The sequence below is a fragment of the Poecilia latipinna genome, unplaced genomic scaffold, assembly GCF_001443285.1.
Source record: "Poecilia latipinna isolate Pla-1442-1.1 unplaced genomic scaffold, P_latipinna-1.0 Scaffold249, whole genome shotgun sequence".
In the NCBI taxonomy this organism is placed as follows: Eukaryota; Metazoa; Chordata; class Actinopteri; order Cyprinodontiformes; family Poeciliidae; genus Poecilia; species Poecilia latipinna.
In genome coordinates, this window is record NW_015112865.1 from 1 (window position 1) to 10,390 (window position 10,390).

At 40.9% G+C, this 10,390-nt stretch overlaps 1 protein-coding gene across 1 annotated transcript; it reads left to right on the forward strand.

Moving 5' to 3' along the window:
- Window positions 1–957: 957 nt before the first annotated feature.
- Window positions 958–6,154, forward strand: LOC106947606 (solute carrier family 2, facilitated glucose transporter member 6-like; the record flags this gene model as incomplete). The annotated part of the gene is made up of 7 exons (XM_015032725.1): window positions 958–1,265; window positions 2,332–2,428; window positions 2,684–2,783; window positions 3,033–3,226; window positions 3,686–3,861; window positions 3,954–4,225; window positions 5,218–6,154. Coding segments are annotated over 7 exons (1,476 nt in total), but the record flags the coding sequence as incomplete, so codon positions are not given.
- Window positions 6,155–10,390: the final 4,236 nt, after the last annotated feature.

Here is a 10,390-nt window from a genome sequence, read left to right on the forward strand (position 1 = left end):
CTGCAACTCTTCCATCCAACCATGCAATCTCCATCTTTAATGTTTCAGGTTTTATTCTGTTCTGACATCGTTCCAGACTTTAAAAAAAACGAGAGGAAGCACATAAAAAAAATCACAAAGTAGAAAGAGAAACGGAGGAGTTCACACGAATGTATTTGTAAAGTTCTAAGTCTCGGTTTAATTCAGCTTCATCAGCATCCGTCGTAATGAACGATCCATTTTGTCAAAAAGCAGTTTGTGGTTGAAACTTGAAAACAAAACAAAAAAAATCTATAAAAAGTTAATACGATCTAATACTGAAGTGAACTGGTTCCAAAAGAGTGTGCACAAATTAAAAGTGCATTCTTGCAGTTTTAACATTTTTTTAAGCCTTATATTGTCAGAGGGTGTGGTTGGTGGTGGTGAGAATGAACGCGGAGACCCAAATGAAGGATGATGATGATGAAGAATTTAATCATGAGACGCTCACAGTCCAGGATCTCAGGCAGAACGGCAGAGCGGAAACACAGAGAAACTGAATTCAACAGACTGACAAGACGAGCTAATGCAGACACAGGACTTAACAGTTCAACTGTGCCGGCAGACGAACTATCATAAGACAAGGACCCGACAAGAGACAAAGACAACAGGTGGACTTAAATACGCAGGGAGGGTAATCAGGGATTGAGACACACCTGGGAAGCAATCAACAGGGAAGACAGGACAGGAACAGGGCTAAACACAGAAAACCTCAAAAATAACTGCACAGAAAACACAGAACTTAACATATTTTCAGGTAAAGCGAAGTACAAACTGTTATGTTTTTAACATTTCCTTGATACTGTAGATCGACTTGATGAAAGACACCGTGCAGTTATAGTTTTATGCTTGAATCGTGCAATAATACAGAACTGCTAGATTTTTAAAAAGTTAAAGTTATTTACTTAGCATGGAATCATATAATTTTTGTTTTGATAGTTTTTTTCTTCTCCTCTCCACCTGCCTTTATTTCAGATCAGTAACTCCAGATTGTATCTAGCCGTGTTCTCAGCAGTTCTTGGTAACTTCAACTTTGGTTACTCCCTGGTCTATCCGTCCCCCGTCCTGCCGAAGCTCACAAGTCCCGATGCAGACCCTCGGCTCCGATTGGACCCGAACCAGGCCGCCTGGTTCGGGTCCATCTACTCCCTGGGTGCAGCAGCCGGGGGTCTCGGGGCGATGCTGCTCAACGACCTGATTGGACGGAAGATGAGCATCATGATGTCAGCGGTTCCCTCGACCGCTGGGTGGGTCCGACTGAGAAACCAAAAGTTACTGGCATGCAGCTTTTGTGTGGATTATAAAATACGCATAAAAATAGGAACAATGAACTTGAGATTGCAAACAGTTAATTTCAGTAACAAGCCCTTTATTGGCCCATCGTGCAAATCTGACTCCTGGTATTTTGTTTCTTGGAGAATATTGATGATTTTCTTTCACATCACAGCTAATCCCAAATTTAATTTCACACCTGATGTATTTAAAATAATTTTCAATCCACTTGGAAGTTTGTTTCTATCTGGAAATGAGATCAAGATTTGTTGACAGATAATGAAATAATGTAAAATGGCTAATAATTTTTGAAGTTTTTTTTGTTATCTATATATTTATTTAGATTTTATTGTAAAATTCCAAGTGGAAAATTATTAAAATCCTTCTTAATAAACAGTGAAAAAGTCTTATTATCCATTACAACAAAGAAACCCAGCATTTAGCAAGGTTTGACTAACATTTACATTTATTTTAAAACCCTACAGAATCTGTGGATCTTGTATAAATATGGAATTAAATTACCTGAATGCAAGTTTGTCTGAATGGGTAAGAGAGTGTAAAAAACTTGTGATACAAGAAATTCAGCTAATTATGTTTAAAGAACATTTACACTGTAACAACAAAGATGTGGTTATAACAGGGAACTCAGAGGAAGAAGTGTTAGCAACAGGAAGGGTGTTTTACTGTGTGAGCAATCTCCACAACAAAAGAAGAGGTCAGACTTTAAAGAAATGCCAAGAAACGAGCCCTGATCTCACCACCGAGTAATTATTTAAGCCCTGAAATCTAGTCCAGTCTTACCCAGCCGCTATTGTTACCAAAACTGCTGAACCAATTGACTAATGAAGACAGTTGACTTTGGCTAATTACACTTTTTGGCCTGTTTGCAATAGTTTTCTGACTCATGATTGTCAAAATCTGTGCTTGAAACTGGACAGGAAGATATTTTTATTTTTAATTCGCCCCAAAGTTGTAGCTGCGTAGGATTCTGAAACCGCTGTGTTTCAGTAACAACGTGTTGTACATTTATTTGTCTTTCAGATACACGCTGATGGGAGGAGCCGTGAACTTGTCGATGCTCCACGGGGGTCGATTCTTGACCGGTGTTGCCGGGGGGATGACGGCTGCTTCAATTCCAGTAGGTCCAGCTGTCCCTCTGGTTTCCCTACTGGTACCGGATCCAGTACCATAGCGGCGCTCTCTGGCTCATTCTTGTAGCTCCCAAATGCCTTCTAGACCAGAAAGAAGTGATTTCTGCTTCTGTCACGGGGTTGGAGTCCACTTAGAAAATGTCAAATCTTAATGTTTACACACAGACTGCAGCATAACAAAAAGAAACATTAATGCCTGGTGCGCTATACCATATGAGGTGTTTTGTGTTTTTATGCAACAGGTTTACATCTCAGAGATCTCCCACAAAAAAGTCAGAGGGGCCCTGGGCTCCTGCCCCCAGATCACAGCCGTGTTTGGCACCCTAACGCTCTACGCCCTTGGTAACGTATATCTAAACCCACATCGTCCACACCAAGCTGCTTTTGCGAATAAACAATAAAGAGATAACAAACGAGCGACATCTTTGAAATCTGAAAAAGACACAATACAGGTCATGCGAGGTGCATTTCCTTGTTCTCCTTTTTGCTGAGTCACTCAGGGACATTTTCAGTGACATGTCAGAAAGCTATGTCGGCTATGTGCTTTTGTTACTCCTTCATGCGTTGCTTTTGTTACCACATGACGCACAGGTCTGGTGGTGCCGTGGCGGTGGCTGGCGGTGGCGGGGTGCGTGCCAGCCGTGCTGATGGTCGTCCTGCTGGTGTTCATGCCTTCGTCCCCCAGGAGACTCCTCTCCCTCGGCCAGGAGCAGAAAGCGGAAAAAGCCCTCCGCTGGCTGAGAGGAGCCAAATACAACACGAGCATAGAGCTCAATGCCATACAGGTAGCCGAGTCGGGTTTCTTTGTGTGGCATATTTCAGCAGCATGGAATTTCAAAAGCATCACACGGCGACGAATTATGAGAACAAGCTGTAAACATTATATGACCGAAGTCAAGCAAATGCATATCAAGTCTGTTGATCAATGCTCCACTTACTTTTAATCAGATGCAAACAGATGGATTTTCAGCCTTAGGATCTACGTTTCAGCATCTTTACAACTTTCTGGAAGTTTTTTTTCCCCAGATTTGTGGTGCATAAAAGCTGAATCAGTTTTTTTTTGTGTTTTTTTTTTTTGGTTCTGCTTCTTGGGATTCGAAGTAGAACGTAAGAAAATGTGACATTTTGTTTTAAACTGGAAGAGAATCGTTTAGGTTTTAATGGAGGTAATATTTACTCGGAGCTAAACTGTCAGCTCGAGATCCAGTGACTTATTGTGCGTTTGTCTTGTTTTGTTTCCACAGCACAGCATTAACACGCAGGTTAAGATCACCTTGGCTCAGCTGGCCACGCCCATCTACTATCGACCAATCCTGATCTCGGTTGGGATGCGTTTCCTGCAGCAGATGACGGGAATCACGCCAATTCTGGTTTACCTGGAGCCGATCTTTGCCAAGAGCAGTGTCTCCCTGGAGCCCAGGTTGGGACGTCGCAGGAGAACAAATCTGTTAAAAATGTTGCTCTTGTTCTGTCAACTCAAAGCAGAATCCCGTCCTACTCTGCGCCCCTCAGGTACGACGCTGCCATCGTGGGTGCGGTCCGCCTCCTCTCTGTCGCCGTGGCAGCCAGCCTGATGGACAAGGCAGGACGTAAAGCCCTGCTGTACACGTCGAGCATGCTGATGTTCCTGTCCTCTCTGACGCTGACCATGATCTCCCACACCACGCCTTGCCCGGCTGTAAATGTTACAGCTCCGAACTCTGAGCTGGGCAACGCGTTGCAGGCCAGCCAGGAAACGGCTCTGAGCTTCGTCCCGCTCATCAGTACCGTGGTGTTTATATTCGGTGAGTTTTGACAGCGAGCGTCCTCTAACATCACGAAGAACAGAAGCCAAGTTTGAAATGTGACACAGTTTGTCCTCTCTGACCATGTTCAAACTTGAAGCTTATTATTAATACATATACTTTTGAGTCTGAAACAAAACAATGTGTAAAGCCAAGGCAGCTGAGAACACAGCTGAAAGTCCCCAACACTAGAAATCTACCCATTGCCAAACAGTCACCCCAAAAACGTAATGAAAACAAAGTTTCTAGCTTGAATGTGAGTTTAAAATCTCAACCAATTTAACAGAAAGGAAGAACAGGACAGGGAGATTTAAGTCTACAGCAGTAATTTCACTGTGAAAACTACTCTGAGGACACTGTTACACTACAAAAACTGTAAGTCAGTTTACCGTTTGGCACTAAAAAGCCAAACAATGTCATTCATTTGGTTCAGATGATGAGAAAAGGTGCAGCTAATTATCACAGATAAACAAGCAGGAAAAACATTCAGGCAGTTGTTGTAGATCAAGCAAGCAACTCTTTGGAAAGGCATACAAACAGTAAAAAACAAACAAAAAAACAATATTAAAACAAAGGAACTTTATGCTCACAAACAACATCTTTCTGATCTGGATGGTCTATGTCCTGTGACCTACACATTGTATTTGGAGCATACAAATACAGCAAATACAACAGATTATTTTGCAGACACTTTGACTCGTGTGAGGCACGCTGCTTGTATTCAGTCACGTGTTGAAGTCAGCGACTGCATGTTAATTTTTCTCATTTACTGTAACTTTTATACTTAGCTCCTCTGGTTAAATTGGCTGTTCACTGTTTATTTGTCTACATTCATATCATCAAACTCATTAAACCCTGGCAGGTAGAAACTGTTCAGCATGTTGTCACACCCATTTCATTGAAACAATACACACACACACACACACACACACAAAAAAACATAATGTGCATATATTTTGTGTTCTGTCATCACATTGTTGGCCGTCTCCTAGGATACGCCATGGGATGGGGGCCGATCACTTGGCTGCTGATGTCAGAGGTGTTGCCGCTGGTGGCCAGGGGCGTGGCTTCAGGCCTGTGTGTCACAGTGAGCTGGGTGACGGCCTTCGTGCTCACGCACGCCTTCACCCTCCTGGTGGACGCCTACGGCCTGTACGTGCCCTACCTGATGTTCACGGTGGTGTGCGTCTTCTGCCTGCTGTTCAACGCCGTGTGTATCCCGGAGACTCGCAAGCGCTCGCTGGAGGAAATAGAGAACTATTTCAGGACTGGACGCACGTTCACCATCAGGCAAAACCATCCCAGTGTGGTGTCCAGCTGAAAACATGAGGTCAATCTGAGCAAAAGGAACCACTGTTGCTTTGAAAGTGAAGCAGTAAAAAGCTAAATGTGACACATTTTAGCTTAAGAACCCGAGATGGCAATTTTAGGGGATTTAAAATATCTTTTCTAATCATTGTTTCAAAGCCTTGTAGAAGTTTTCATCTCCTTTGAACTTTTTCACATTTCATCACTGTACAACCACAAACTTCAGTGCATCCCACTGGGATTTCATTTCATAAACCAACACAAGAACACAAGAAGTAGATGTAGCCTTACTAGTGAAATCTTGTGGTTCTGCATGAGAAAATGACTGACTTCTTTCTATTATTTTACATTATTACTCTATAATTTCTCTTTGTGTGCTATTACTGCTACATATCACATCAATTCTAATTTGTTTCACTTGTGCTCTACTCCTAACATTACCTAAAGTAGCTACATGCTGTTGTGGCAAAAGAATAACACTTGACAGGTGTGATGTAGATTTGCCAGAGCAACAATTATCACATTTTGTGGTAAAACAAAATGACTGACTGCAGATTTCATGTAACTACACTGATAACAATCAGAAAGAAAACTCCAGTAAATTAAAAAAGCCAGAATAAATTGTGGTTATATTTATTTCCTATGCCAACCATGACAGTTGGAAACCTAAACCACTGAGCCAACCGGATCAGCTGGGCCGACTGGGTCTGCCTAGCGGGATCAGGGTTGAACAAGAGTTGGTTTATAGTAGCCAGATGGTAAGTAATTACATTCACTAACAACAACAACAACAACATATTATATCAGATGGAAGTTATCAATCAACTACAGCACTTTTTTTTAGATCACATTCTAATGGAAGAATTATGTAAGGCCGAGGAGTGGAAAGAAAATAGAAAACTGTTTAGACGGGACATGTTCTTGGAATAATTACATTGAGTACTACATGCAAGTCCAAACACTGGTGCTGCAGAAAATACACGTCACAATACCACGTTTGCATTCCTTAAGGTCGTAGAAAGTTGATTGTTCTGTAAGACTTATTTGTTTTTCCGTTTTCTAAGAAAGGTCACCGGTTCAAGTCAACCTCTTTGAAATATGTCACAAAATCTTTGAGTGACTTCAACATCAGACCAGTAGAAGCTAAACTGGTTACAACACTAATATTAACATTTATTTTTTTCCCCACTGATCCCATAAAGCAAAAAACCCCCCAAAAAACTATTGCGTTCATTGTTGCAAAATGTAGCATCACGTCACACGCTGAGCTTCAATTTTATCTCAAACCTAAGAGAAAAATGTACCTGTAGATAAACAAATGGAGAGAAAGAATGACAGATCCCAACAAAAGCAGATAGAAGATGGACAAAGAGATATTAGGACTGATCCTTCCTTACTCTCAGTACCTGCTGAGTCAAGGGCTATTTTTATACGTCCAACCACACCCACCTGCCTCCACCAAGTCAGTGCCTTCATCAGTCCTTACTGGTTGATGCCAAGAACACAATGAACACTTCCTGTCTGAGAACACTAAATGAAGTAAGTGACAGGAAACACGCTGATGATTTGGAATATTTTCTTCACCGTCAGTGAACCAGAATACCAGCTAATCAGTTAGCGGTAAACTCTCACAGAGAACGCACGAATGTCGCAAAGACGTCACGTGGTGGCATGTCAGCAGAAAACAATCGGTTCTCAAAAACCTGCCACTCCCAATCTAACAAAAACATCCCATAACAAAGGCCATGTAGGTTTGATGCTATGCAGATGACAGTATCTGCTGTGCCTTATATGGGAATTATAGAGGGAAATCATGGATGAATAACTGTAAGAAGCAGCAAAAGAATTGAGACTCGGTCCTTCCAGGAGAAAAACAAGCCTTACGCCTTTTCAGAACTGCATATTTCACAATTATGTACAACTGACATTAAATGTTAATCAAATACCCTGAAGGTTTGTGGTAAACAGATGTTTCTAAATCATCAGTATTATTTTCTGCAGCGACATTTGTCAATGTTGATACATCACTTCCAGAAGGGTTACTAAATTGAAAACATTTTGTTCTCCAACTATTATGACATAACTAATTAAGGATTTCAGTCTCCAGAGCGTGTGCCGGGGTTTACGTGATAAAACTGCGTTGAAAGTCAAGTAGGGAAGGAAAACGTGTTCTGTCTTTCAAGACTGCTGAGATGATGAGGATCCCTGGTTTGCAGTGAACTTGTTTTACATAAATGCTGTCATAGATCATTTTTATCTCATCAACGCAGCACCAGAACAAATTTGGAGCTAAAATAAATTAAATCCAAATAAATGTTCTGGGACTGTTAAAGAATAAAATGTATGCAACCACAACCACATGCCACTCTTATTTGAGGAAGTCAAGAGAAAAGGAATCTCTCAACAGGAAGAAAACACCTGCTTCCATAATTGCTGCTGTTGCCTCCAGCACACATTGGAGGCAACAGCAAACTTGGGCCTAAGAGTGAATTAAAGATTTTATTGATAACCTACCAGTGTTTTGAGGGCTAAAAGTCAAACTTAAGAGGAAGTGAGCTTGTCGAGGAATGTCGTCCATCTGGCTCATCGAAACAAGCCTCCAACACCTTGCCCTGCTAACGTCACGAGGAGACAACACCCAAAGCCACCTTTTTACTGTAGATCCTCCCCAAAGTGATTTGAGGAGATATAAGACAAAACAAAACAAAACAAAAAAAAACACACATTAAATTCTAAATTTTATCTAACAGCCTGCTTAGCGTGCTGGACAAAAGTATTTTCTGAACCTTCTTATAATTACTCATGGTGCAAGCACCTCCAAATTATTTTATTGGGATTTTCAGTGACAAATAAACAAATAGTTGTTCTTCTTTGTAAAAAATAAATAAATAAAAAAAATAATAAAAAAAATGTGCACAAATGAAAATCTAAAGAGTGTGTCTTGCATTTGCATTTCACCCTGCTAAATTAATATTCTGCAGAACCACAATTTGCTGTATTTACAACTCCAAGTCTTTGGCGGCCTAAAAAAAATTGTTTTCTTGCAGTTTTGTCCAACATTCAGCTTCATTTATCTTCTCATGATATCGCCTCTTCCTGCTGAAGTAAAGCACCCTCACAACATGATACTTCTACCACCGTGTTTCACCACGGGTATGGTGTCAAAGGGTATTAGTAGGGTTTATTTGGTTCCACAGAACTGTCCTCTAGATGCTTGCAATGTTACCTTCATAACTGCATAACCATTTTGAGCTTACGTGGAATTCATTTCAAACATGCAAAGCCAGGTTTGCATCCAAGAAAATGCCAACAAACATCCTGCCTCCCAATCAATGTTCATATTTGGAAACCATTTAGTTTGGATACGGTGGAAAACTGGGGCCCAGATTTGACTGTATATTGTTACATAATGTTCAGGTGTTAATTTGCAGGTAAAAGTGGAACCCTTAGGGGTTTGAGAAATCCTGCAGAGTTTTAATTAGTTTCCCTTAAACATAAGCGATACATAAGTCATGTTTCTGGTGTTGCTTATGAGTTTTATCTAGTCAGTTCATGTGGCTCCCATACAATAAGCTGTGAGCCATGACCCACGTTGAGCTCAGGCTCAAAACCATTTCTCAGTTGGGATCAAAGCCAAAGAAATCCCTTTTGTGCTCCTAGATATCACCAAGTCTGAATTTTCATTTGTGCCGTTGATCCTAATTTTGGGACTTCAAAGTAAAAAGACTGAACTTTGTTAAAACAAAAATAATATAAAGACCTTGTAATGGTTTTGAAATTTTATCTGTGTGTCATTTTTCAGTGCAGTTCAGTGGCTGTGCTGTGTGACCTAGATATTGTTTCACTTTTCCCAGGTTAATGTTTTGAGCCTGTAACGCTGCCATAAATCAAATGCAGTCTCTCTAAACACGCCTGTAAGCCAGAGCAGTTAAGACATTCAGTCTAAGGACAGCAATAATAACAATAATGTATAATCCTGAGACCAATGGATGAAAAATGTGGTAGAGCTGGCCTGGTCCTTTTTCAGCTTCCAAGAAACGCTAATCGTCTTTCTTGAGTATCATGTAAGCTAACACTAACACACTCTGTACAAAACAAGACATGAGAACTACTTTAACAAATCAGCTTTATGAAAATGCTGACACCTAAGGGAGTTTCCTGGTGATATTTTTGCCTCTCATCTGAAAAGTGGAGTTTCCTCCACAGGGAAGACAATTGAGTTTTTAAGTCTTAAGATCTCAGAGGGTTGAAACTTGGAGATTTCCAGGAGTTTAGATCTAAGCTGCCACTCAAGGTGGGATTGTGGATGTCGCAGTTCAACATACAAAATATTTGGTTGCTATCACCAACAGCGTGTATTTATAAGCAGTTATTTTCGTAAGCTCTCTTTTAAGCCAATATCTTCTTCCTTTCCATGCTCCGACAGCATGTTGACATTATGGCTTAAATCTGACTCACTGTTGTTACACTTGGGATTAACCGAGGAACAATTTTCACAGGACCTAATTAAAGTGTACAAAATCAACATCTACGTTTTTTTTTTTTTTTTTGACACACAAGATATATTTGGAGAGCTGTCCTCCTAGTTCACCATCTCTATTGTTTTAAAGCAGTGGCGTTATGGATATATCAGACACATAATTTACCCACAGTGCTCCATGAAACCACACACCTTTGGTTCTGTGGGGCTGGTTTCTTTGAATAAGCACATACAAACGAGGGATGTGGCTGGGCGGATCGGAGCGCTGTGATTAATCAGAGGCAACATAATGAAGGGCTTGCTGAATCACAAACCATACACAACCTTGCAAAAGTAAAGATTCACCCCCCCCCCCCCCCCCACACCCTTCCCCATCT